Source organism: Mauremys mutica, chromosome 16 (assembly GCF_020497125.1).
Source record: "Mauremys mutica isolate MM-2020 ecotype Southern chromosome 16, ASM2049712v1, whole genome shotgun sequence".
In the NCBI taxonomy this organism is placed as follows: Eukaryota; Metazoa; Chordata; order Testudines; family Geoemydidae; genus Mauremys; species Mauremys mutica.
Window position 1 is genome coordinate 29,159,474 of NC_059087.1, and position 27,961 is coordinate 29,187,434.

General features: G+C 60.3%; 2 protein-coding genes across 2 annotated transcripts; both read right to left on the minus strand.

Annotated features, from left to right (window-relative positions):
* Positions 1-1,550: 1,550 nt before the first annotated feature.
* On the minus strand, positions 1,551-18,363 carry P2RX2 (purinergic receptor P2X 2). Its single transcript, XM_044990257.1, has 12 exons — positions 18,305-18,363; positions 11,783-11,918; positions 9,289-9,360; positions 8,641-8,716; positions 8,392-8,488; positions 7,924-8,004; positions 7,132-7,270; positions 5,984-6,114; positions 5,335-5,425; positions 3,671-3,775; positions 3,555-3,632; positions 1,551-3,096 (listed from the first exon to the last, which is right to left on the minus strand). The coding sequence occupies exons 1-12, from the start codon at positions 18,346-18,348 to the stop codon at positions 2,779-2,781; spliced, it is 1,368 nt and encodes a 455-aa protein (XP_044846192.1). The 5' UTR covers positions 18,349-18,363; the 3' UTR covers positions 1,551-2,778.
* A 7,103-nt stretch (positions 18,364-25,466) lies between these two features.
* ISG15 (ISG15 ubiquitin like modifier) lies at positions 25,467-27,787 on the minus strand. The gene is made up of 2 exons (XM_044989843.1): positions 27,649-27,787; positions 25,467-26,894 (listed from the first exon to the last, which is right to left on the minus strand). The coding sequence occupies exons 1-2, from the start codon at positions 27,649-27,651 to the stop codon at positions 26,424-26,426; spliced, it is 474 nt and encodes a 157-aa protein (XP_044845778.1). The 5' UTR covers positions 27,652-27,787; the 3' UTR covers positions 25,467-26,423.
* Between the last annotated feature and the right edge of the window lie 174 nt (positions 27,788-27,961).

The window sequence follows — 27,961 nt, forward strand, 5'->3', positions numbered from 1 at the left end:
CGGGTTCAGGGCTGTCTGGTGAGTCGGGCATCATGTGGGGCAGCTGCAGTCGCTCTGATGGCTTTCCCTGCACTGGCGAGCTGGGGGCAGCGTCTTTCTGCACCTCCTGTCCCAGGCTGGCAGGCAGGGAGCTACGGGCCCCGTGCAGCAGGGGGAGGAACCTGAGAGCAGCCCACTGCGTCACAGCGTGGGCTCGGGCCGCAGGCGGCTACCGTCCCCATCACGTTAGCCAGCCCTGCTCAGAGCAACGGCCCTGCACCAGGCTGGTCACGCCCCTGCGGCCCCTCCACAGCGCCCAGCGGCTGAGCTGAGCAATGGGGGCAAGGCCAGGCAGTGCCTGGCGGGGCCGCGCCGCAGCCACACCTCACAGCTCGGTAGCGTGGATGGGCCCTGTCACGGAGTGTGGGGGAGTCAGGGCCCTGCCCCCCTCTTCCTGCCATTCCCCGGGACTCTCAGCCAGCCAAGAGAATGGAAGGTTTATTAGCCGACAGGACACAGTCCCAAGCAGGGCTTGTAGGTACAACCAGGACCCCTCAATCAAATCCTTCTGGGGGCTTCAGGGAGCTTAGACCCCAGCCTGGGGTTCCCTGCGTTGCACCCCCAGCCCAAGACTGAAAACAAAACCTCCTCCGGCAGCTCTTCCCCCTCCCCCAGCTCCTCCTCTCCTTTGGTCAGTCTCCCGGGCAGGTGTCACTTCTCCCAACCCCGCTCCTGGCTCAGGTTACAGCTCAGCTGGCTTCCTTCAAGGCAAGTCCCCCATCCCCAGTGTAACTCCCCTGCAACATTCCCAGGTCAAATCCGCCCCGCTCCCTGCTCCGCCACAGGCCCATAAACAGCTGCCATGTAGCAGCCACACTGAGCAGACGGCTCCCAGCTCGCCTGCCCCATGGCTGCTTTGAGAGCTCCATGAGAGATGCAGTGGGAATACGGGGTGGGTTGCAGCGTCTAGCCCAGTGGGGCCCTGATCTCGCTGGGGATGCCCAGAATCACCCTGTATGGCCCCTGTATGGCCCCGCTGGTGTAGGGTGTGGAAAGAAGCTGGGGAGATGGTGCAATGAGATCCAGGATCTGCACCCCCACTCCCATGCCCAGGCATCACCATGCTAGCAACCCACCCGGCTGCCTGGTGTCCGGTCATGTGGGCTCTGCCCTCCCCCATCTCTCTGGGTACGGGCCACGTGGGGGCTGCGCCGTCCTGCCTGGCACCTCTCTCTGGAGGAGCTCAGGATTCTGGCAGCTACGTGCTTCCCATCATGGCACGGGGCATGGGGGTCGTGGGGTGCTCCCAGCCCCCTGCCCCAAGCGGCTCACGGCAGGGGAGGTATGTGTAAGGGAGTGCGGGGGCCCTGCCTTTGCTCCGCCCTGCCCCGATTCCACCCCCTTCCCCAAGGTCCCGCCCCTGAGCGCGCTGCAGCCCTGCTCCCGGAGTGACCTGAGCACTGGCAAACAGCTGTTTGGTGGCAGGGGAAGCACTGGGAGGGAGAGCAAGAGGGAGGAATGGGACCACAGCGTGCTCGGGGGAGGAGGCGGGGAGCTTGGCTGCTGGTGGGTGCGGAGCCTGCAGCAGGAGCCCCAGGAGCCAGCAGGATCAAGCTTCTGCCCCCCACAGCTGCCCGGCCCTGGGGTCCCCGTGCCAGGGCCCCCTGTGTTTTACTGTAAATCCACCTTTGGATTTGGGGGCATCTCCATTTTCAGGTGCTCAGCCTGGGCAGTTTTACACAGGACAGGGGCTCTGCACTTCCTGTAAAATGAGGTGTCTCAAGCTGGGCCGCAAAAACCTGACCCCTGCCCCCCTCCCAAATCCCTGAGCACTACAATTAAATCTCTAGCCCTTACTATTGTAACAAAACCCTTCAAAATATGACCCAAATGTCACTGATGCTGTGAACTCTGCCAGAGTCTGCAGGGAGCCTGAAACAGCAGCTCTGAGAGAGGTGATGTCATCTCAATGGCACATTACCTCTGAAACCTAAAGACGACTATTCAAATGTCAGTACGTTGCTGCTGCTCAAAGCCAGCCAGAAGGATGAGTGGCCATGAGTGGGCATGGCCGGGTTTGTGGGTGGCTCATGGGAGCGTGCGAGCAGGTTTCACAGCCTCAGTTCCATGGGGTGAGCAGGCTCCAGCACAGCAGGGGAAATGCGGGGAGCAGCTGTGGAGGAAGAGGAGCCTGGGGCGGGGCAGGGGGGCTCCCTTAGGGGGAGAGTAGCAGGGAAGAGGTGATGCCCCGGGAGAGGCCAGTACCCACGTGCTCCCTCAGCTCATGGCACCCAGCGACCCAAGTGACTCCCGGCTCAGTGCGAGTTAAAGAGCCGGCTGGGCCCGGGGAGGCGGCTGCAGCCTGCACAGACCAGCCTCTCTGTGGCTGGGCTCCTGGGGCCGACCTGTCGCCCCATCACAGCCCACTGGGCACGTTCACTGCGGGAGGGGCTGGCGCCGGCAGAGCAGGGGGTGTAGAACGGGGCAGGTACCTGTCCCACGCTGCCCCCGTGGGGATCTGGCCCTGCCCCGGGATCTGTACAAGGCTCCAGGGTGCCTGTGCGGCTGTTCAGCTTAGCGCTGGGGGCCTGCCTGGGCCGGAGCTCACTTGCCCCAAGCCCTGCAGAGAGTCGCAGGGAAGCTGAGGCTCTCCGGGAACTCTGCTGCCCACGCGGTGAAATCCGGATTGGGCCGGGGGTCTCCTGGTCCTCACCCCTCCAGTCCCACTCAGCCTGCCCATTGGCAGTGTCCCCCCACTCTCCAGTCCAGCCACAGCTGCAGGTGGGGGGCAGAGGCAGCTCAGAGCTGGCCGGGGCCCTGGGGGTTGGCCGGCGAGGAGGCCTGGGTGGTGCAGGCGTTACCGCTGCAGCCTGGGGCCGGGGTCCTGTCCTGGCCAGACAGAGGAGAGATGGGGCGGGTAGTGCCTGGGCCTCGCTCCACGGCCCCACCCCAGGGCCCGGGGCGTGGAGAACGACCAGGGGAAGGCCCGTGGGGTGGCTCGTCAGGCAGGCTGCGGTGCCCGGCTCCCGCAAGGAACGCCCGGAGCCAGCAGGGGCAGGGAGAGCCCATCCGGCCTGGTCTCTGGGCACTGGCTCTCGAGGTGCCAAGCGGCTGCATCTGTGATGGGCAGAAACACAACGTGTGACAGCAGCTGCAGCACGAGGGGGCTGGGCCGGGCAGGGCTCATGGCCCCCTTCTCCAGGGTCTCCGGAGCTAGTTCCACACTCACTCCTGCCTCCCCTGGTAGCGGGGGGCCCCGCCGGGGGTCTCCCGGCGCTGCAGGGGGAGAATCTCTGCTGGGCTTTAATTCGGGGGTGGGGGGAGGTGCCCCAGGCACTCCCTCCCTGCTCTCGAGCCTGGAGATGCCCAGTCACCGCGCAGGCAGTGGAGTCTAGTGGTGAGAGCAGGGTGCTGGGACTCCTGGGTCCTATTCCCTGCTTTGCCCTGCCTTGCTGTGTGACATGGCGAGTCGCTTCCCTGCCCCCGTGCCCGTGGATGAGGGCACCTCCCGGCCCAGGGGAGGGAACGCCCTGGCAGGAGCAGGGCTGGGCCGTAGTGCGGGGCCGGGCCGGTACCTGATCGAATTTCCGGGCGCTGTACGCATTGTTCTTGTTCAGGAAGGTCAGTAAGATCCAGTCGCAGAGGAAGGAGCCCTGGGAAGCAGAAGAGCGGGGTTAGTGCCCGAGGGAGCCTGTGCCAAGCAGCCCGGGCACAGCGGGCACATACTCACCACTCCCACCGAGGTCAGCGCCGTGGCCAGGTTAATGATGGTGGGGATCAGGCTGAACTTCCCTGCCTAGGCAGAAAAACAGAGCGGTCAGCACCGCGCTCCTCACCCCCTGCCACCTGCCCCGGGGCTCAGGGTTGCCAACTTTGTCATACAGACTATAAACCCCAGAACCTCCCTTCCCCCGTCCTTTCCCCCTGGGCCCTGCCCCACCTTGTCCCCCCAGACTCCACCCCTGCCCCACTCCTTACCCCAGACCCCACCCCTGCTGTGACCCTTCCCCCAGGCCTCACCCCTGCCCCACTCCTCACCCCAGACCCCACCCCTGCTGTGTCCCTTCCCGCGGGCCTCACCCCTGCCCCACTCCTCACCCCAGACCCCACCCCAGCTGTGACCCTTCCCCCGGGCCTCACCCCTACCCCACTCCTCACCCCAGACCCCACCCCTGCTGTGACCCTTCCCCCAGGCCTCACCCCTGCCCCACTCCTCACCCCATATCCCACCCCTGCTGTGTCCCTTCCCCCAGGCCTCACCCCTGCCCCACTCCTCACCCCAGACCCCACCCCTGCTGTGACCCTTCCCCCGGGCCTCACCCCTGCCCCACTCCTCACCCCAGACCCCACCCCTGCTGTGTCCCTTCCCCCGGGCCTCACCCCTGCCCCACTCCTCACCCCCGACCCCACCCCTGCTGTGACCCTTCCCCCGGGCCTCACCCCTGCCCCACTCCTCACCCCCGACCCCACCCCTGCTGTGACCCGTCCCCCAGGCCTCTCCCCTGCCCCTCTCCTAACCCCCGACCCCACCCCTGCTGTGTCCCTTCCCGCGGGCCTCACCCCTGCCCCACTCCTCACCCCCGACCCCACCCCTGCTGTGTCCCTTCCCCCAGGCCTCACCCCTGCCCCACTCCTCACCCCAGACCCCACCCCTGCTGTGTCCCTTCCCCCAGGCCTCACCCCTGCCCCACTCCTCACCCCAGACCCCACCCCTGCTGTGTCCCTTCCCCCAGGCCTCACCCCTGCCCCAGCCCCTCCCCTTCCTCATGAGGCCCCACCCCTGTTTGCTTATCTATCCCCCTCCCACAGTTGTTCGCTGCTCTTCCCCTCCCTGCATGGATGGGGAGGGACTCGCCTGCAGAGCCGGGGCTGGGAGCTGCAGCTGCCCGACGCAGGCAGGAGGCAGCCCCGGCGATGACCTGGCTCCTCTCCACCACCCCACCTGCAGTAACCGGACTTTGGGTGTCCAGTCAGTAGATCTGACCGGACACCGTCAGGTCCCCTACCAGACATCTGGCCACCCTACGTGTGAATGTCAGTGACTCGGCCCAGCCTGGCAGCACAGGGTCCCGCAGTGCCGGGCCCAGTGCGGGGGAGGGGTCCCTGGGCAGGGTCCCGCAGTGCCGGGCCCAGTGCGGGGGAGGGGGCGCCGGGCAGGGTCCCGCAGTGCCGGGCCCAGGGCGGGGGAGGGGTCCCTGGGCAGGGTCCCGCAGTGCCGGGCCCAGGGCGGGGGAGGGGGCGCCGGGCAGGGTCCCGCAGTGCCGGGCCCAGGGCGGGGGAGGGGGCGCCGGGCAGGGTCCCGCAGTGCCGGGCCCAGGGCGGGGGAGGAGTCCCTGGGCAGGGTTCTCTGCCCACCTGGCCATGCACAATAACGTCGATGCGAATCCCATAGGCCTTGATCAGGCTCCGCGTGTTCGTCCCGTTGCCGTTGTAATATTTGGCGAACCTGGGCAGGAGAGAGCGGGATGAGGGGCAGTCAGAGCGGAGCGGCCAGGCCCCAGAGCAGGGGGGCTGCAGGATGTGATGGAGCAGGGAGTGGGGCAGATTTGACCTGGGAATGTTGCAGGGGAGACTGGGGATGGGGGACTTGCCTTGAAGGAAGCCACCTGAGCTGTAACCTGAGCCAGGAGCGGGGGTTGGGAGAAGTGACACCTGCCCGGGAGACTGACCAAAGGAGAGGAGGAGCTGGGGGGGGCGGAGGGGAAGAGAGCTGCTGGAGGAGTTTGGGTTTTGGGAGTTGGGGGCTGGGGGGTGCAACGCAGGGAACCCCAAGCTGGGGGCTAAGCTCCCTGAACCCCCCAGAAGGACTTGCCTGAGGGGTCCTGGCTGTACCTACAAGCTCTGTTTTAGACGGCGTTGCTACTGCCCAATAAACCTTCTGTGTTACTGGCTGGCTGAGAGCCCCGGTGAATCCCAGGAAGAGGGGTGCGGGGCCCTGAACCCCCCACACTCCCTGACAGGGCCCTGGGGGTCACCGCCCCAGAGGAGCGGGGGGACAGGTCACCTGTAGTTGTAGCCAGAAGACACCTGAATGCTCTTGGGGTCCAGCCTGCGGAAGGAGTAGCTGGGGTTGCACGCGGAGTCGGGCAGGTCCAGGTTACAGTTCCAGTTTATGATCACCCCGATAACGCCGCCCTGCGGGCGACAGAGAGCAGGGCAGGACCAACGCAGCTCTAGCAGGACCTCAAGCTGCCCTGGGCAACACCTGGGGTCCTCACTTCCAGCCCATTGCCCCCGCCCCAGACCGCCTTGCGTGTCAGAGCCCCCCTCTCTGCTCCCCGTATCGCCCTGCTGCCCGTCCAGCCAGACGCTTTCCATCCTGCTGCCCTGCAGGGCCCGCCGGGCTCCGGGAGCTGCCTGCCAGCCTAGCTCAGCACAGCGCCCGGCAGACTGGCGCTGGCACAAGGGAAGCGCGAAGGAGCTGGCTCTCCGGGCCCAGTGTGGCTCTGGCACCAGAGGGGACCCAGCAGCTGCCAGTAGGGGGCACCCTGAGAAGAGAGGCCAGGATGGCGCAAGGCTCTGGGGAGCGGCAGAGAATGGCCAGTGAGCCAAAGGGCATTCACCTGCCAGGCCCTCCTGCAGCAGCTGGTGCCCCCCACAGGCACCCGGGCAGTGTTGGGCGCAGGGCGTTCAGCCGGATTGAGCGACATGCTGGGCTCGGCACGGAGCTGCCTGCAGGCCTGCGCTGTCTGTCTGACGGCGTCCCAGCAGCCTGCCCCAGGGTGTCTCTGGCGTGCCAGGAGCTCCCTGCCACGGCACCCGCTCGAGTGCCCCTGACCCTCAACGCCCCCTGTGCAGGAGGCAAGATCGGCAGCAGGATGGGCCTGAGCCGGAGCCTTCCACGTGCCCGAGAGAACCCAGCCCTAGGAGAGACCCTGCAGCAGCCATACCGGGCCAGAGCTCGAGTCCCGCCTCCCCGCACACCCAGCCAGAGCCCGTCCCCTGTCGCCGGGCGAGGGTCCCCCCTCCCCGCACACCGGGCCAGAGCCCGTCCCCTGTCGCCGGGCGAGGGTCCCCCCTCCCCACACACCGGGCCAGAGCCCGTCCCCTGTCGCCGGGCAAGGGTCCCCCCTCCCCGCACACCGGGCCAGAGCCCGTGCCCTGTCGCCGGGGCCAGAGCCCATCCCCTGTCCCCCCTCCCGCACAGCCTACCCGTTCGGCCAGCGCGGTGAAGTTCTCTCCTGCCTGCTCCACAATGGAGCCCAGGCGGAAGATGGGGCAGTACAGGTCAGAGGTCTCGTTGAAGGTGCAGCCTTTGAGGTAGCCGCTCTTCTCGCCCTTCACGTTCCCTCTGAGGAGACACGCCGAGCGCTGCTGAGTGTCTCACCCCCCATGTACGTGAACAAACCCAGACCCCCGTGGGGCCCACGGCTGCCAATACCCCTGCACACGCCCGAACACGCTAGGGTGCCAACTTTCTAATTGCTGAAAACCAAACACCCTTGCCCCGCCCCGCCCCACCTCTTCCCCCGGGGCCCCACCCCTGCCCCACCTCTTCCCCCGTGGCCCCGCCCCTGCCCCACCTCTTCCCCCATGGCCCCGCCCCTGCCCCACCTCTTCCCCCGTGGCCCTGCCCCTGCCCCACCTCTTCCCCCGTGGCCCCGCCCCTGCCCCCCCTCTTCCCCCGCACTCCCTCCCGCACCCCAACCCCCTGCCCCGGCCCTGCATACAATGTCCCCACCCAGATGTGGCCCTTGGCCCACCCCTGGTCCAGACTCATCTCTAGTGTGTGCTGGTCTGCGGTGCCCCGGCCCGCCCACAATGCATCATTCAGCCAGCTGCTGACACAACCCACACACCCAGAACAGCCCCCAGGCAGCGTCTCCCCGACCCCGGTGCCCATGTGCCAGGGCTCTCGCCCCCTCCTCCCCGCCCCGGCTCTGGTCCCGACTGGCCCCGAGGGGGCGGCTGGCGTGAGACTCGCGGGTCACTGCTGAGCCGTACTTGGAGAATCCGAAGCGGGGGAAGTGGATGTTGTTCTTGATCAGGATGGTGAACTGCGCGGCCATCTTCCCCAGGGACTCGCTGGCGAGGGCAGAAACGTGTCAGCCCTTCCCTGGGCAGGGAGTTCCTCTTCCCCGAGCCCAGGGCATCGTCCTCCCCACCCCTACAAGTGATGGCCCCCCACCCAAAACCCCATCGCCCCAGAGCACGTGGGGGTCCCTGCTCCACCATGAGGGTGCTGTGTCTCTCCACTGCTGACACCCCCCTTTCCTGGGGCTAACCCACCCCGATGAGAAGGGGGGGTCCTGCCTCCCCCCAACCTAGCACCCCCTCCCTGCCCAGCTCCGTCTCCCTCTGGGGTGTCCCGCTGGAGCTGGGTGCTGGGGTGAGGGCTGGGTGGCATCCCAGGGCAGGAGAAGGGTGAGGGGCTCCCAGCTCCCCCTGCACTCCCAGCGGCCCCCTCTCTACCTGACCGTCCGTCCGTCTTCCACTGGACACCAGGCAGTGACCTCGCAGGTCTTCCCCGGCCCGCTGTAATAGGGGACGCAGCGCCCCGTCCTCTCTCCTGCGGGGACAGACAGATGGACTGAGAGCGCGTCCCCTGGGGGCGGCAGGCCCCGCCCTCCCCTGGCCCTGGGGCGGCTGAATGCCAGTCTCCGGCTGGCGCTGGCCGTGCCCATGCTGCCATCCCGGCCGCCGGCGGCACTGCTCACTCACCGTTCCCCAGCATGTCCATCTCCCCAGCCACACAGTCGCTGTCGGAGCTGCAGGCGGCGTGAGGGACCTCCAGGCTCTGCGGGGGCAGAAACCAAGGTGTCACCGGGAGAGGGGAGGGACCCCTGGGACCCTGCAAAGAGGGCAGAGCTGGAGGAGGGCAGCGATAGGACCGAGCCAGTCCCCCTACTCAGCACCCTCCCTCTCACCCCCACCTCACCACCCCCTGCAGCCTGGGATGCCCCTCGCGTTGGGGGACCTCTGCCCCCTGCACTCAGCAGCCGGGAGCGGAGCGAGCTCAGCCCAGACTGAGGTGTGGAAATGGGGCAGAGCCAAGCAGGACGCCGGGAGCCAGAGAGGCCAAGTTCTGGCTCCAGGACACACCGCAGCTCCCACCCCCTGCAACTGGTGTCGCTCCCTCTCCCGCCATGCGGGCTGCCACCTACCCACCGGCCGCGGTGCTCCTGCTTGCCAATCACCCTGGGCCGGAGTGTGGGTCTGGGGCTGCCGTGGGGCAGCTCAAACCACGCACCATCCCCAGCCTCCTTCCTCACATCATTTCACTGCCCCCAGCCAGCCAGGCCCCCTGCCTCCACCCCCCACCCCCGGGCTGTGCCCTGCCCTCCACCCAGCCCCGGCTGCCTCCCTCACCTCGGGGCAGCGCTCCAGAGTCTGGGAGTGGGTGACTTCCACCCGGGTGAGGATGCTGAACACGCTGCCGCCCTGCAGAGCCGACAGGGAGAGAGAGACGTTTTCCATGGAGCCCCCTGCCCCCGTTCCCCCCCCCCCCCAGCCCTCACTGGGTGCCCGGCTGGCGATGGAGTGAGTGAGATCACTGGAGGGCATCCGCCTGGCCGGCCTCAGCCAGCGAAAGAGCAGCCAGCTGCCTCTCCATATTCCCAAGGTGGGAGGGCCCGTAAATCCTGCCCCCCTGCCTGCCCAGGCCAGTCCCTTCACCATTTCCCCTCCAGGAGCCCCGCCGGGCTGGCCCCAGGGCGCACTGTTCTAGGGGTCGCGGGGTCTCGCTGGGCTCCCTATGGCAAGCAGGCAAGTCAGCTCACACAGGGGGATCAGCCCAGCGCAGGGGCTCTGGGGGTGCAATGGGGAGGTGCTGGGACAGGGGCTCTGTGCTGGGCCCTGGCTCCGTGCAGCGCTCAGTGGGGGCTCTGGGGGTGCAATGGGGGGGTGCAGGGAGGGGGGCTCTGTGCTGGGCCCTGGCTCTGTGCAGTGGTCAGCGGGGGCTCTGGGGGTGCAATAGGGGGGTGCAGGGAGGGGCGCTCTGTGCTGGCTCCGTGTAGCGCTCAGCGGGGCCCTGGGGGTGCAATGGGGGGGTGCTGGGACAGGGGCTCTGTGCTGGGCCCTGGCTCCGTGCAGCGCTCAGTGGAGGCCCGGGGGGTGCAGGGAGGGGCGCTCTGTGCTGGCTCCCTGCAGCGCTCAGCGGGGGCTCTGGGGGTGCAATGGGGGGGAGCAGGGAGGGGCGCTCTGTGCTGGCTCCCTGCAGCGCTCAGTGGGGGCTCTGGGGGTGCAATGGGGGGGTGCAGGGAGGGACACTCTCTGCTGGGCCCTGGCTCCGTGCAGAGCTCAGTGGAGGCCTGGGGGGGTGCAGGGAGGGGCGCTCTGTGCTGGCTCCGTGCAGTGCTCAGCGGGGGCTCTGGGGGTGCAATGGGGGGGTGCAGGGACAGGGGCTCTGTGCTGGGCCCTGGCTCCGTGCAGCGCTCAGTGGGGGCTCTGGGGGTGCAATAGGGGGGTGCAGGGAGGGGCGCTCAGTGCTGGCTCCGTGCAGCGCTCAGCGGGGGCTCTGGGGGTGCAATGGGGGGAGTGCAGGGATGGGCGCTCTGTGCTGGGCCCTGGCTCCGTGCAGCGCTCAGTGGGGGCTCTGGGGGTGCAATAGGGGGGTGCAGGGAGGGGCGCTCTGTGCTGGCTCCTTGCAGTGCTCAGCGGGGGCTCTGGGGGTGCAATAGGGGGGTGCATGGATGGGCGCTCTGTGCTGGTGTTAGGCCTGAATAAAGATGTAGCACAAAACCAGTTATGCCAACCTGACTGAAGTCAGGCTAACAGAGGTTTCTGGGTAATCCCAGAGTGGAAAAGTACTGAGAAGCAGCATTGTTTTACAGAGCCCTGGAAAACGTGAGAGAGATAAGCCAGGGATTGCATTCCTGGCATACCATTAGCTGTGCTAAGGACAGTGTTTGAAGAACTGATAAGAAACTCTAGCATCCCACGGTTCAGATTCTAACTCTTTGGTTGAGTTATAGGTTTGTTTAAAACTCCCCTGTATTTCTAACTTTTGGGTGTTGTTAAGATATAATTAATAATCTAAAGTTGTAGACATAAAGTCTAGGTATGTGTGTATATTAAAAGTGTCTAGTTTTAAGTTGTTAAACAAAGGGGGGTGGGTTTTACTCAAGTGAGTGATGTATGACGTAATAAAACTGTCTATATAGGCTAATACTAAGCTGTAAAGAGCTGGCTGGTTCTCACTGGAGACGAGCTGCCCTTTGTTGATGCGTGCACTTGTCAATAAAGGGCTTTTGATCGGACCTTGCTGGTGTTGCCTGTCTCTCTGTGATCAGACAACGAATTTCGCTGTCGGGGTTAAAGTCCCCAACACTGGCTCCGTGCAGCGCTCAGCGGGGGCTCTGGGGGTGCAATGGGGGGTGCAGGGACAGGGGCTCTGTGCTGGGCCCTGGCTCCGTGCAGCGCTCAGCGGGGGCTCTGGGGGTGCTGGTCACATGCGGGCGACGTGCTGTTATTAGCACTGGCACAGCCAACGTTAGCGAGGTGCCCAGAGCAGCCCCCTCCTGCCTGTCTGGGGGCTGTCAGGGTCTGGTTGCTTCCAGGGGGACCTGGAATCAGGCAGGCGCTATTACAGCCTGTTGGGGGGAGGGGCAGCGTCAGGGATTCATGGGGAGGGAGTGGGGGAGGGGCAGTGCTTTGGCTTCCCAGAGGGGAGAGGGGTCACATCAAAGCCTTGTGGGGGTGCATGGGGGAGGGGCAGTGTCACAGCCTTACGGGGGGGGTAGGTAATGTCAGGGCCTCGCAGAAGAGGGGGTCAGATCACAGCCTGGGCAGAGGGGCACCGTCACAGCCTTGCGGGGGGGGTAATGTCAGGGCCTCGCGGGGGGGGGGCAGATCACAGCCTCACCTCGGCGGGTTTGACGTACTCCTCCACGTCCCAGACCTTGCTGTGCGAGCGGGTGACGCCCTTCACCTTGGTGAGCACGGAGCTCTCGGGGCCCGTCTCGCTCTCCTGGTAGCCCTTCTGGATGATGAACACGTACCTGGGGGTGGGGGGAGCCGTCAGGGGCACACACCCCCCGCCCGGGATCCAGGCCCAGCACTGCCCCCGCTGCTCTCACCTGGGTCCCAGCCGCCGGGGGTGCGGCGGGTGGGGGAGGGACGTATCCCCCACCTCTGCCTGCCCTATGGCTGGGGAATCCAAAACGCAAGGGCTTCTCCCCGTCTCCTGCAACCCTGCCCCATCCTCCCTGCACTGCTGCATTATCCACATCCCTGCTGGGCAGCTCCTGGGAGCTAGCCCGTCCCATCACAGATCCCAGCCCACACCAACGGGGTCAGGTGCTGGGAGCACCAGGCAGGAGCAGGCAGAGACAGGAGTCCAGTGACGGGGCCGAGAGAACCTGGGGAGCACGAACGGGTGTGTGGGGCGCGGTGATGGTCTTAGAGAGTGAGCGATGCCGTGCGGGGCAGAGCGGGGCAGAGAGAAGCCAGGAGAGGGGGTGGCTGGGGACTGGGGAGCAGGTCTGTCGCTGTTGGGGGATCCCGCACACTCCCACCAGGGCTCATCCGTCTGGGTGACGCTCATGCATGTGGCAGGTCTGTCTCTCCAGCCTGCAGGGCAGGTGAAATCCCTGGTCTTTGCAGAGAGACCCTCCCCTCATGAGGTCCCAGCTGGCCTTGGGCGAGGAGCCGGCCTGCAAGCCAGGAGACCACAGCTCTGGCCTCGGCTATTTACTAATGGCCGGCAGTGCTTCTGTGCCCTTCCTAACCCTCGCTATTAACCGAGCCCTTGTGTGCCGACCTCGCCACTTGCCCAGGGAGTGAAAGTGCAACTCACAAAACCCAGGTCTCGCTAAGCCGGGGGAAAGTCTCACCCCTTTGCCTTACAGAAGGAATGTGCCAATGTATGTGCTTGATTGAGCTGTGTGTAACCACTGGCCCTGGGATTCTTACTCTGGGCACTATCAGAACCTTGTAACCACCCTGCCCAACCCATATTGCTAAATGTGTGGGGCGGGAGGGGGCTGGCTGGATCCCACCTGGCTGGGAGGGGGTCCCAGAGGGGTCCTGGCATGGAAAAGGGAGACCCAGTGCAGGATCTTTGGGGCCAGGGACAGGGATTCACTCTAAACCCCTCCAGACTGGTGCCACCCCAGTGAGATTTGCAGATACTGGTTCCAGCTGGGTTTCCAGAGACTAGGAAACAAAGGAAGGGTGGTTGGCTTGGCAAGACTGACCCAGGGGCTGGAGCTTTTCACAGATTCCCAGGCCAGATGGGACCACATGGCACTGACTGAGAAACGCAGCATGAATCTGATCCTAGAGCCAGGAACACGATCCTGGAATCCTGCTACCTACCACCTCTCAAATAGCGGGTGTGTTTGTCCCCCTCAGGCCCTGGCCCACTGGCTGCATTCACCAGCTGGCTAGACAGCAAGCATCATTCTGGGCAGTGTAATAGTTAGTGCTGCTTGAGGCCGGGGTGTCTCAAGGCCCTGCTAGCGAAGCCTTTCGCTGAGGGAATCCTGGCTCGCTCAGCCGGGATTCAGACTTATTTCCAGCTAACAGATGCTGGGTGGTCCCTCTCGGAGCGGAGGTGGGGGGTCTCTGTTCCAGCTCCCCTGTCACACACTCCCCATCCCCGCCATGCTTTGCGCTGGTGAGCAGACTCGGCAGCGAGGCCGAGAACTGCATTGGCCATGGGCTGAATTATGCCGTGAGGAAATCGTTTCTGGATCAGCTGGGCGGTGTGTGTGCGACTGCCCTGCTGGGAGATCTCATTCACCAGCATGTGCGCGCGTGACATGGGGGCTGGGAAAGAGGAGAGCGAGTGGGTGTGGGGAAGGAGAGGGCATGGGATGGGGGAGCTTTTAGTGGAAAGGGAAGTGCGGGGGCAGAGTGCAGAGAGAGTGGGAATGGGGGATGAGAGAGAGGGGAAGGGTCCGGGACAAACAGAGGGAGAAGAAAGTGGTATCAAGCAGAGTGCCCCAAGTCCTGGGGCCGGTTTTGTTCAACATCTTTATCAACGATCTGGAGGATGGGAACGTATTGCACCCTCGGCAAGTTCATAGGTGACACTAAGCTGGGGGAAAGGTAGATACACTGAAAGGCAGGGATAGGGTCCAGAGTGACCTAGACAAATTGGAGGATTGGGCCAAAAGAAATCTGATGAGGTTCAACAAGCACAAGTGTGGAGTCCTGGGCCTGGTCTACACTACGCATTTATACCGAATTTAGCAGCGTTAAACCGATTTAACCCTGCACCCGTCCACACAACGAAGCCCTTTATATCGATATAAAGGGCTCTTTAAACCGATTTCTGTACTCCTCCCCGACGAGGGGAGTAGCGCTGAAATCAGTATTGCCATGTCGGATTAGGGTTAGTGTGGCCGCAAATAGACAGTATTGGCCTCCGGGCGGTATCCCACAGTGCACCATTGTGACTGCTCTGAAAAGCAATCTGAACTCGGATGCACTGGCCAGGTAGACAGGAAAAGCCCCACGAACTTTTGAATTTTATTTCCTGTTTGCCCAGTGTGGAGCTCTGATCAGCATGGGTGGCGATGCAGTCCCAAATCCAAAAATAGCTCCAGCATGGACTGTACGGGAGCAGGGGCGGCTCTAGGATTGGGGGCGCCCCAAGCACGGTGGCTCGCCGCGGGGGGCGCTCTGGCAGTTGCAGGTCCCGCGGCTCCGGTGGACCTCCCGCAGGCACGCTTGCAGATGCTCCACCGGAGCCGCGGGACCAGCAGACCCTCCGCAGGCATGCCTGCGGGAGGTCCGCCGGAGCCGCCTGCCGCCCTCCCGCGGGATGCTGCCCCAAGCGTGCGCTTGGCGCGCTGGGGTCTGGAGCCGGCCCTGGACGGGAGATACTGGATCTGATCGCTGGATGGGGAGACAAATCTGTTCTATCAGAGCTCCGTTCCAAAAGACGAAATGCCAAAGCATTTGAAAAAAGCTCCAGGCTATGATAGACAGAGGCCGCAGCAGGGACTCAGCACAGTGCTGCGTGAGAAGCGTAATGGAAAGCCAAAGAATCAAATGGACGCTCATGGAGGGAGGGAGGGGATACTGAGGACTCGAGCTATCCCACAGTTCCCGCAGTCTCTGAAAAGCATTTGCATTCTTGGCTGAGCTCCCAATGCCTGAAGGGTCAAAAACATTGTCGCCGGTGGTTCAGAGAATATGTCGTCAATTCACCCCCCATCCCCTCCTCAAAGAAAAGGGGAAAAAATCATTTCTCGCCTCTTTTCAATGTCACCGTATGTCTACTGGATGCTACTGGTAGACGGGGTGCTGCAGCGCTAAACAGCAGCATCCTCTCCCCTCCCCTCCCCGGTGGCAGACGGTACGGTACAAAATGACTGATAGCCGTCCTCGTCATCATCCCGTGAGTGCTCCTGGCTGGCCGCGGTGAGGTCGGCCGGGGGCGCCTGGGCAAAAATGGGAATGACTCCCGGTCATTCCCTTCTTTAAGCTTTGTGTCCTGGAGATTCAGTCCTGGTAGATGGTGCAATAGGGCTGGTAACCATCCTCATCATAGCAGCGGGAGGCTGCGCTCCTCTCCCCCCGACCCTTTAATGACTAATGGAGATTCTGTCCGGCCTGGACTATCACAGCAGCTGGAGGCTGCCTCCCCCTCATTTTATCTCACTAAAAGTCAGTGTTTCTTATTCCTGCATTCCTTATTACTTCATCACACAAATGGGGGGATAACTGCCACGGTAGCCCAGGAGGGGTGGGGGAGGAGGGAAGCAACGGGTGGGGTTGTGGCAGGGGCACCCCCTAGAATGGCATGCAGCTCATCATTTCTGCGGGATGTCTGGAGCTCTGACCCAGAGTGGCTGTGCTCTCTGGTTCTCTAGTACACTTGCCCCATATTCTAGGCAGGACTGACTCTATTTTTAGACAAAACATAAAGAAGGGAATGACCTGGGGAGTCATTCCCATTTTTGTCCATGCGCCCCCGGCCGACCTCAGCTAGGCCAGCCAGGAGCACCCATGACAGCAGCAGACGGTACAATAGGACTGGTAACCATCATCACCAATTTCCAAAGCAGCAGATGGTGCAATAGGGCTGGTAACTGTCTCTGCTACCTTGCAAAGACAAATTAATGCTGCTGTGTAGCGCTGCAGTACTGCCTCTGTCAGCAGCATCCAATACACATACGGTGACAGTGAAAAAAGGCTAAACAGGCTCCATGGTTGCCATGCTATGGCGTCTGCCAGGGAAATCCAGGGAAAAAGGGTGCGAAATGATTGTCTGCCGTTGCTTTCACGGAGGAAGGATTGAGTGACGACATTTACCCAGAATCACCCGCGACACTGTTTTTGCCCCACCATGCATTGGGATCTCAACCTAGAATTCCAATGGGAGGGGAGACTGCGGGAACTATGGGATAGCTACCCACAATGCAACGCTCTGGAAATCAACGCTGGCCTCGGTACATGGACGCACACCGCCGAATTAATGTGCTTAGTGTGGCCGCGTGCACTCGACTTTATACAATCTGTTTTAAAAAAACGGTTTATGTAAAATCGGAATAATCCCGTAGTGTAGACATATCCCTGTACTTAGGGAGGAAGAATCCCATGCACTGCTACAGGCTGGGGACCGAGTGGCTAGGCAGCACTTCTACAGAAAAGGACCTGGGGATTACAGAGGATGAGAAGCTGGATATGAGTCAGCAGTGTGACCTCCTTGCCAAGAGGGCCAACAGCATATTGGGTTGTATAAGTAGGGGTACTGCCAGCAGATCAAGGGACATGATCATTCCCCTCTATTCAGCACTGGTGAGGCCACACCTGGAGTATTGCATCCAGTTTTGGGCCCCCCATTACAGGAGGGATGTGGACAAATTGGAAAGAGTCCAGCGGAGGGCAACAAAAATGATTAGGGGGCTGGAGCACATGACTTATGAGGAGAGGCTGAGGGAACTGGGATTGTTTAGTCTGCAGAAGAGAAGAATGAGGGGGGATTTGATAGCTGCTTTCAACTACCTGAAAGGGGGTTCCAAAGAGGACGGATCTAGACTGTTCTCAGTGGTACCAGATGACAGAACAAGGAGCAATGGTCTCAAGTTGCAGTGGGGGAGGTCTAGGTTGGATATTAGGAAAAACTATTTCACTAGGAGGGTGGTGAAGCACTGGAATGGGTTCCCTAGGGAGGTGGTGGAATCTCCTTCCTTAGAGGTTTTTAAGGTCAGGCTTGACAAAGCCCTAGCTGGGATGATTTAGTTGGGAATTGGCCCTGCTTTGAGCAGGGGGTTGGACTAGATACCTCCTGAGGTCCCTTCCAACCCTGAGATTCTATGATTCTATGAAAAGAGAATGGAAAGTTAAAGGAGGGAGGAAGAGACCACAACATAGACAGGACAGTAGGAGAAAACGACTATTAAACAATCTAGAAAAAGGCGATTGAGGGGGCACTGGAGAGCAGAGCAAAGGGAAAAGGGGAAAAGGAAAAAGAACAATTCATTTTACTACATTTTTACCAGAGTCAGAGAATATTTTTTGGCAGAAAACCCCAAACCCGAGACCTGTGCACGTTTTTATTTCAGTTGAAATTTCGGGCGGGGGAGGGGGTTATGAAAACCAAAAACTGTTTGGGGGACAGGTTTCCTTTTTGGTACCACTGCTCAGGTTTTGATTTTCCAAAGGCAACATTTTTTTACCCCAAACCAATTTGTTTTTGCTTTTTTACCAGAAATGATTTTTGAAAACTACATTTTTATCAGAAATGTTTTGATCAAATGGAAAAGGTTTCAGGTTGGGATTGTCGTTGAGAGGAAGAAAACAAAAACATTCTAACGGGAAACTAAAACCCCTGAAGTCTCCTGCAAACCATAATTGCCTTTTATTCACCAGCTCTCGTATTCCGGAGTCGGAAGGGTCGGTGCAAAGTGATGCAAGATGTAACCACATTGCAAAGGGCTGGGGCCAGCAAAGTGCCCAGGCCGGGCTGGCTACGCTGCCCTCCTGCCTTGTCTCTGCTGTGTTGAATAAAACACTCCTTGTTGGTCCCCCACCCCCACCTCTTTTTCTCTGGTTGCAGCTATGTGGCTCACCCAGCTAACGACGTACCTACTGCAGGACCCTGTCCTAATCCCAGACCCCCCCAGTTCCATCGTGGGGCCAGCAGGACCTCATGGCAGTGGGGCTGGACAGAACCTTGCGTCCCCTCCCTCCTGCATCTAACCCCACTCCGTCCCTTCCTGAACTCAGCAGCACAGGAAAGGGTTGAACTGCAACCCTGGGGCCAGATCCTTCTCTGGTGTAAAGCAGCGAATGGCTCCAATGCAGCAGAGGATCCATCCCCCCACTCAGCTCTCTGTGCTGGTGCTGAGGCTGGTGTCTCTGCCTGCCCCCTCAGCTCTCCCCACCCCAGCTCTCCCAGACCCACACGCTGGCTCAGCCAGGGACCTACCAGATGAAGTAGAGCAGGATCAGCAGCTGCACCCCTCGGTACATGATGCCGAGGTTGCGGTTCTTCACCACGATGACTTTGGGGGTCTCGTAGTTCCAGAATTCCCAGAAGCAGCGCCAGCAGCCCACGGCCCCAGGCCGCCTCGCCGGGGGCTCCTCCATCCGCGGGGGGATCTAGGGAAGCCTCTGGGCTGAGACTGGGATCTCCACTCCCTCGCCTTATACTGGGAGAACTGGGAGGGTCCCAGTCCTGCAGCAGCCTCCCTGTACTGGTTTATACTGGGAGCTCCACTGCTCCTCCCCGCTCTGAAGCTGCCGTTATACTGGTTTATACTGGGATCTCCTTTCTCTCCCTGTCTGCAGGTTCATGCTCGGAGCCTCACTGAGCGGCACCACCCAGCCCCTGCCGCTCTCTGACGGGGGCACTGCATGCGCCGGGCATCCTCCCCTCCGGACCAGGAATCCAGCCCCTGAGTGCCCGCAGCTGCCCATCACTGCAGCACTGGTGCCCCCTTGTGGCCAGAGTAGATATTCCCGCTCCACACACACAAGCTGCTCCATCATCCCCAATCCCGGAAAAGGAGTGGAAGGAAACTCGCCTTGTGGGTACACGCGCCGACCCAGGTAAGTCTAGGCCTGTCAGCCTGACATTGATCCCGGCAAGGATAATGGAGCAGCTGTGATGGGACTCGATTAATAAAGAATGAAAGGGGGGAGGTAATTAATGGCACTCAACATAGGCTAATGGAAAATAGAGCCTGTCAAACTAATGTGATGGCTTTTTTGATGACTTGACGCGTTGGTTGGTAAAGGTGATAGGGCTGATGTAAAACACTTTGACTTCGGTCAGGCATTTGATTCGGCACCACAAGATATTTTGAGTCTGAAACTAGAACAATAGAAAATTCGCCTGCCACACGTTACGTGGATGAAACACTGCCGGAATGAGAGGGTTCAGAATGTAATTTGAACCGGGGAATCATCACTGAGTGGGGGGGTGTTTCTAGCGGGGTCCCACCAGGATTGATTCTTGGCCCTGCGCTATTTCACATTTTTATCAATGACCTGGAAGAAAGCACAAACTCATCAGTGAGAATGTTTGCAGATGACACAGACTAACGGAGTGGTAAATAACAAAGAGGACAGGTCACCAATACTGAGCAATCTGGATCGCTTGGTATGCTGGGCAGAAGCAAACAAGATCTGTTTTAATACGGCCAAATGCAGGAAAGCAGAGCGTACTTCCAGTGGGGGATAATCAGCTGAACAGTGCTCCCCTGTGGGCAAGAGAGCCAATGTGATCCTGGGATGTATAAACGGGAATCTAGCGTAGGGTTATGTGAGCTCTGCATTTGACACTGGTGCAAACTGGAATCCTGTGTCCAGTGCTGGAGGCCACAATTCATGATCCAGTGGAGAGGGTTCAGAGCAGAGCCAGCAGAATGCTCAAGGGCTTGGAAAACCTGCCTTCTAGTGACAGACTCAAGGAGCTCAACCTATTGGCTTCTCAAGAGGAGTTTAAGGGGTGATTTGATCACTGTCTAGGCAGCAGTACGTACACGGGGGGCAGAATTCGACACCAGCGGGCCCTTCACTCTTGCAGGCAAAGGCAGAACAAGCTCCAATGGCTGGAAGTTGCAACTAGAGAAATTCAGGCTAGAAACAAGGCATCGTTTTGTAACGGCCAGGAGGGTAATTAACCGGTGGAACAATTTACCCAAATCAGGGTGGAGTCTCCAACACTGGCCAGTTGTAAATGAAGTCGGATTTTTTTTTAAACATCTGCTCTAGCTCAAGCCCGGGGCTGTGGCCTGTGATACAGCCGCTCAGACCAGGTGGTCACCGCAGTCCCTGCCACCTTGGACTCTAGCCGGCCCTTGGGGTCAGGAGCGTTTCCCCTTCAGAGCTCCAGGGACTCCGCGAGTGGCATTCGCCCTCGGAGTTGTCAGGGCTCCAGGACGTAACAGGCCCGGCGAGGGGGTTACGTGTCTCTACAAAGCTTTAGTTTGTGTTGGGACTTTCATAGAACCTGCCCCACAAAACCTTCCCGAGGGGGCTAATGGGATGCTAGTGCAATGCAGAGGCTGCCATGTAAAGGGTTAACATCCCAGGGTCAGGCCCCAGTGGTAACAGCTCATGGCCCAGAGCAGTGGGCCCCAAACTTTTTACTTCATGCTCCGCATTGTCCCGTCCACACCCCTCCCCTGCAGCTCTGGGGACACAGACAGAGGTAAGGGGGCTGGGGCCACAGCTGGGAGCTGGGGCGGGGGCCGGGCCAAGAGCACAGCGGAGGCCGAGGGCCAAGGCCGGCAGCCCGGGTTCTGAGCGTGGACCAGGGTGCAGGGCTGGCAACAGAGCCCCGGGCTCGGTCCTGGCAGCCAGGGCCAGCAGCTGGGCCCAGGGCCAGGAGCAGAGCTGGGCGGTGCTCTCTCTGCCGCCCCCATGGGTCCTGGGCTGGGCAGCTGTGCCCCCCAGCCCGAATATTCCTCTGTGCCCCCTTAGGGGGCGCACCGCACAGTTTGGGGACCTCTGGCCCAGAGGATTACAGGGCCCTTGGCCTGGCTCTCGGTCTCATGCTCACACCTGCTCCTCCCGCACCGTATTTATATTGCACGTCTGTCTGTGGTTCTGTGGAGGCACCGAGCTCAGCGTCACGTCTCAGCAATTTCTGTGGCCCCGCACCTAGGGCTGCCAAGCCTCCCCGTTTCACCGGCAGTCTGCCAGAATCAGGCTCTAGCGCCCAGAGGCTACTGAAGCCAAACTGGGAGATTTTAGGCAGCTGAAAGTCAGGCGGCACAGTGGGGCCAAGGCAGGCTCCCTGTCTGCCCCAGCCCCACACCGCTCCCGGAAGCGGCCGGCACGTCACACTAATATCTTCCAGAATTATGTTCACTTGCTTTGCAACAGCATTACATTGTTGCCTCATATTTAGCTTGTGATCCACTATAGCCCCCAGATCCTTTTCTGCAGGACTCCTTCCTAGGCAATCAGTTCCCATCTTGTATTTGTACACTTGATTATGCCTTCCGAAGTACTTGGCATTTGTCCTTATTGAATTTCATCCTCTTTATTTCAGCCCATTTCTCCAGTTTGTTCAGATCATTTTGGATTCTAATCCTGTCCTCCAAAGTGCTCGCAACCCCTCCCAGCTTGGCAGCCCCTCAAACTTCATCTGTGTACTTCTCTATGCCATTGTCCAAATCACTGATGAAGGTATTGAATAGCGCCGGGCTCCGGATAGCTCCCTGTAGGATCCCACTCAGGCCCTTCAAGCTGCATTGGGAACCCTTGAGAACTATTCTCCGAGTACAGTTTTCCAATCAGTTGTGCACCAAACTTATAGTCGGTTCATCTAGGCTCTAGTTCCCTACTTTGCTTATGAGAAGGTCATGGGAGACAGTAGCAAAAGGCGTCACTAGTGGGTGCAACACCACCATGGTCACTGAGCCTCTTATCTTCACCACCCCGCTGGGAGGCAGGGCAGTGTAAAGGCTGCTACCTTGACCAACAGCCACGGTGGAACCAGTGACCCCGTGAGCTGAACGTCTCAGAGCCAGGCTCTGGCATCAGACTCCCATCCCCTGTGGTCCGGGCACAGAGGGGAACACGGCACAGATGCGTCCCTGGGGAAAGCAGCAGCGTCCCCATCTGACAGCTACACCCATGGGGAGTTCAAGTGCCTTTCAGGGAGACAGTGCTGTCTAGTGAGTGAGGTACTGGGCTGAGACACAGGAGATGTGGGTTCTATTGCCCAGCTCTGCCAATGATTTGCTGGTGAACTTGGGCATGTCACTGCCCCACCCTGTGCCTCAGTTTCCCCATCTGTAAAGTGGAGGTAATGCTACTGACCGCCCTTTGTAGACCATTTTGAGCTCCAGGGTTAAAAGGGGGTACAGAAGAGCATGGCGGTGGCATTATTCCAAAGGGGATACGTAGAAAGTCTTGGACAAAAACAAGAATTGAGCCCAGCTCCTGTGACTTCCAGGGTTTGGGACACAGGTGTCTGCCCCCAAGCGGTGAGCTCTGAGGGTGTATTGCAGGATGAGCAGGGAGGGGGCGCGCTTTGGTAAAGCCAGGCGGCATGGGGCTCAATGGGGCTGTGGCTGTGCACTGGTGGTGACAGCAGGGGTGCTCTGTCTGGGATACCTCATTCACGATTGACAAAGTCCTATAAAGGGGAAACATAAGCTGCCCCCCTGCTGGCCATAGGGCGGGGAGAGAGCCCCGGCAGGGCTCACTGAGGGCCTCACACTCCCACTTCTCAGGGAATTGCTCACGCCTCCGTGCACCTGCCTGCCCAGGGGAGAGACAGCGCCAGACACCGAGCAGCCAGTCCAGTCACTCTCTGACCAGGGCAAAATCCCCCTTTCCACCACTCTCGCTCCCACCTGGGATTCTTCCTCCTGCATCTCCGCCCCACAGGGATTCCCCCAGTCTCTCCGCCCGTGGGAAGTTCCACCCCTGTAGCCTCTCCCATGGGAACCCCCCTTCAGTTCCTCCCCTGGGGATTTCCCACTCCCTTTGCTAACTCTCCCCACCTCGGGATTTCCCACCTGTGACCTTGCCCTCCATATGTTTTGTGAAAATATGTTTATAAATGTGAATATAATGTAACTGGAATGTGCTTTATGCAAAAGGTCTCTTGTAAGGTATCATTACAAAGCTTATAATCTACAGAGTCTGGTCATCCTGGTTGTATATAGGTATCATTCTTGTATCTTGACAGGTTTCAGAGTAGCAGCCGTGTTAGTCTGTATCCGCAAAAAGAACAGGAGTACTTGTGGCACCTTAAAGACTAACAAATTTATTTTAGCATGAGTCTTTAAGGTGCCACAAGTACTCCTGTTATTCTTGTATCTGTAACTAGAAATAATAAGTATAACTCTGAAGTCCTATTGTCATTATGCAAATCTTGATGGCTCTCATTGACCAGGACAATTGGTTGTAAATGGCTCTGTTTATTTGCAAGCCTTCCTGTGAGTCAGGCCGGGAAGAATGGAGACTGGGGTCTCACAGGACATGTGACCATGTCACCTGGTACTGGAATCCATCTTAAACCTGGTGCTTTTCCATTTAGAAGGAAGGTGGGGACCCAGAGAGACAAATGAATCCTGCCTTGTGCCAAAGCTATAAAAGGGGGTGGAACAGAACAAAGGTGGCTGCCAGTCGTGAGAAATTCCCTGGTTACCACCTGAGCTGGAACTAACAATGACTGTGCCGGGGAAGGGATTGGGCCCAGACTGGAAGGAGTCTAGTCTGTGAAAGACGGTTATTGGAACATCTCTGAGGATGAGATTTTATCTGTATTCAGTTTCTTAATGTATTAGGTTTAGACTTGCGAGTTTTGTTTTATTTTGCTTGGTAACTTACTTTGTTCTGTCTGTTATTACTCAAAACAACTTAAATCCTACCTTTTATACTTAATAAAATCACTTTTGTTTATTAATGAACCCAGAGTAAGTGATGAATACCTGGGGGAGCAAACAGCTGTGCATCTCTCTCTATCAGTGTTACAGAGGGCGGACAATTTATGAGTTTACCCTGTATAAGCTTCATACAGAGTAAAACGGATTTATTTGGGGTTTGGACCCTACTGGGAGTCGAAGAATGTAGCCTGCTGAGCAGTTTTGGGTTAAAGTCTGCAACTTTGGGGGCGTGGACCAGACCTGGATCTGTGTTGCAGCCGGCTTGCATGTCTGGCTCAACGAGAGAGGGTTCTGGAGGCCCAAACGGGCAGAGAAAACAGGCTCAGAGGTCGTCTCAGCACATCAGGTGACAGCCCCAAGGTGGTCTCTGTGACCAAACAGACCTTTTTCATAAAGCATATTCCAGTTACATTATAGTCACACTTACTTTCATAAAACATATGGAGTGCAACGTCACAGCACCCCATGGGGATTCTCAGTGTGGGGTAGGAGCCATGTCCTCGAGTAGTGGGCTCAGTGGCAGTCGGGGAAAGCAGCCACACCCCCAACCCCAGGCTGGCATGCCATGGCAGCCACAGCTTGGCAGCACAGGGGCAAGGAGCAGGAAGTTTGTGGCTTGTGACATGGGTCATCTCCTGCATGGCTCCTGCCAGCGCCCTTGAACTAGCCGCAGGCCAGCAGCTTTGATGGAGGCAGAGGGAGCTGTGAGCCAGAGGGAAGGCCTGGGGGTGGATCCGGGCCCCAAGCTATATGCTTGGCGCCAATGGCCTAAGCACTAGCTCTTGCTTTAGGAGCGCGGGAATGAGGTTCAAACTCTGAGCCAGCTCCTGCGAGAGCTACTTCAGGAGTGTTGCCAGCCCTCCAGGATTGTCCTGGAGTCTCCGGGAATTAAAATTCTGTCATGTGATGAAACCTCCAGGAATACATCCAACCCGAGCTGGAACCCTTATCTACACCTTGTGCCGAAGTGGGAATGTTCTGGCTGTGTTCTGTGAATGCTGAGTGGGGAGTACTGAGCTGGGGAGGTTGCAGGGGAGTTGGGACGGCTGCACTGGGGAAGGGAGGATACCTGAGCATGTAACCTGAGAACCCAGGAGGGGGGTTGAAGGCCAGGTGACACCTCTGCCCGGGACACTGAACAAAGGACACAAAGGCTGGGGGAGGAGCCAGGGGGAGGCTGAGTGAGAGGCTGGGGGGAGTTTCAGTTTGAAGCTGGCTGGGAAATGGAGAGGGGCACCCGACGGGGCTTGGGCTTCCCAACGGGGCTGTGGCCTCCCTGGGGGCCCCAGATGGACCGAACTAAAGGGGTCCTGTTGTCTGTACTGGCAAGACCTGTTTCAGACTGTGTTCCTGTCATCTAAATAAACCTGTTTTACTGGCTGGCTGAGAGTCACGTCTGACTGCGAAGTGGGGGGGGTTCAGGACCCTCTGGCTTCCCCAGGACCCTGCCTGGGCGGAGAGGAGGCTCCCCAAAGACCTGACTGGCTTTGGGGGGAGCAGTTCCAGAACATCGCCCGGGGACTCCGTGACACCCCTCAGCTGCAATTCCTTTCTTTCTCATGCAAAGGGCAGCACAGCTGGCTGGTCTGGGGGGTTCCTCCTCTCCTTTGGCGGTGAGGCCAGCATTTGGGAGTGTAGGGGTAAGAGCTTGGCTCGGTGCACAGGGGCAGATCACCTGGAAGGGTTTACCAGCATGGATCAGAGTCCGCAGAGAACAGGACTCGGAGCAGGGCAGGATTTGAGGAAACCTGTTTATTGATCCTATTAGATTATTCTCATGCATTTACAAACAAAGTGCCCTAGTGTGCAATACAGTCACAGACGGAGTCCATCAATCACAGTTTGGAAAATGCAAATACTGTCTTGTCACAAAAAAAGACCGAAATCCTTACTGCCAAAGCCAGAGACTAATCAGGGCAGTTCCTTTGTTTCTTCACAGACCACTACCCCCAGTGGTCATTACAGCCTTAGCCTTGCCCCATAGCAATTATTCACTCAAGCCCCACCCCCAATGTGACATCTCAGGGGCTGTGCAGCTGCCTCCTGTGGTGGAGCAGGGGGTTGTGCTGGATCTTCTTGTGATGTTGGCATCCAGGCTTCACACCTGAATTCAATCGGTGACAAAGGGAGTGGCCAGTGTGCTCTTCCGCTAGGGTTACTGCCTGCTGAAAGCACACCCTCACCCACAGCACTGCCGGGAACCACAGCAAACACCTATAGCAAGGAGACAACTCGCTAGACACATGGCACGACAGACACGGTGGGGGGAGGGGGTGTCTCATTCACATGGAGGAGCTAATTGAGCAAGCCTCCTATGGGAGAGATTTCCACCATGTTGTAAGGAGCCCAGCCCCACGGTGCCCCCTGGAAGGAACAGAGTCGCTCTGCACGGCCCAGGTCAGCCACACAGCCTGGCACAGCGGGGCCATGCTGCACTGGAATGGGATGCACGGATGGATGAGGAGCTGCTGAGCACGTGCACAATGGGGTGCAAGTGCTGTGGGCAACCCAGCATCAGGGTGATGCTCACTCTCCCTGAGACCCTCTCCCAGTCTTCTGCATCACCCCCACCCCAGCCAGTGCTGGAGCCAGTCACAGCTTCACATCCGAGAGTCCAAAGCTGGTGTAGGATGTTTGGGACGCTAAGGGAAAGAGGAAGGGAGCAGGAAAGTCAGGAGGGCCGGGCCCCGGGGCTCAGCCCCCCCGCAGACGCAGGTGCAGGAAGATGGTGCAGTGGGGGGCGATGTTGTAGTCTCCCAGCTTGTGGCCGTCCTCGAGCGGTTTCCCCTCAAAGCTGAGCCAGAACTGCTCCGCCTGGATGTTCTCCTGCTGCTGGACCCGCCCCTTGAACTGGGGGACCCCGTCGGAGGGGAGGACGGTGTAGGTGCTGGTCCTGCCTTTGTCGTTCTTCACAAAGATGGTGATGGGCTCCTCGTTCTTTACCATCAGCAGGACGACGTCTCCGGTCTTGAGCTGGTAGTCGGAGAGCCGGGAGCCATCACGCAGCTCCACGTAGGCCCCGTTCTGGCAGGCCAGCTTCTGCTGGTACGGGGACACCCCCGTCTGCTCGGCGATCTTGGCCTTGAAAGCCGAGACGGTCATTGTGCTGGTGACCTCCAAGCTGTGCATCTCGCCAGTCAGCAGCTTCACGCTGATACACAGGGCCTGGGGAGGAGATGGCCCAGAGCGGTCAGACCCCCTGGCAGCGGGAGCCCAGGCGCCCATCCCACACGGACTCAGACCCCCGGGAGGGAAGCAGGTTGGGGCTTGTTACGGTCCCCATATCCTGTCACCCCCCCTATACATCCCTCCAACGCCTGGCACCAGGTGCAGTCATTACCCCAGTGCAACGTGCAGGGAAATGCGTCCCCGTCAGCACGGCAGTGATCACACCCACCGCACCAGCATCCGTGCCAGCGCACGAGGGCTCAGGGAACACTCACCAGATCCCTTTTCATGGGGCTAAAGGGGGCCCAAACCCAGCCCCCCAGAAGGGCGGTCGAGGAATGAGGCTGCTCGCTGGGCCGGCTGGTCTGACCCCTCGGAGCCCAGTCTTGGTTGGGGTGCACTAGCCAGCACTCGGGGGCTGCCGAGGGGCGAGGGGCGCCCCCCCTCCCGCTCAGGGGCTCCCCAGGGGCTGGCGGGTCGCTAACAAAGGGGCAGCTTAGCGAGACCGGGGCTGGGAGGGGGCGGTACATACAGGCGGCAGCTGCCTTTCCTGCGCCAGGGGACCCCGGGAAGTGCCGATCGGTCCCTCCCCAGCTACCGGCTCGGCGCGGGGGGTCCCCCCAAAACCCGGGAGGGGGTGGGGCCCCAGCGGACAGGAGACCCCGGGGTGGGGGTCCGGCCCCGAGCTGCCCGCTGCCCTCCCGCGGACCAGGAACGTGCAGCGCGACCCCCGGCCCGGGACGCGCCTCACCATGTCCGCAGCCTGCCGGGGTCTCCCTGGCTCCGCAGCGTCCCGAGTTCGAGCCCGACCCGCTCTGCCCGGCTCCGCCGCCGGCTCCTGATTTATAGCCCGGCCCCGCCGCGTCACCCGGGGCCGCCCCGCACCGAGAACCAAAACCAGCCTCAGCCGCTGAGTTTCGGTTTCCTTCTCCGCCACCCCGCAGCGCCGCCGGGAAACGAAACTGGGAAGCGATGGAGGAAGGGACCCGCCGCCCCCCGGCCCCGCACGTCACCCCGGGGAAGAGAACCCAGCCCCGGGCTGCCACGGGGGGGGAGGGACCCAC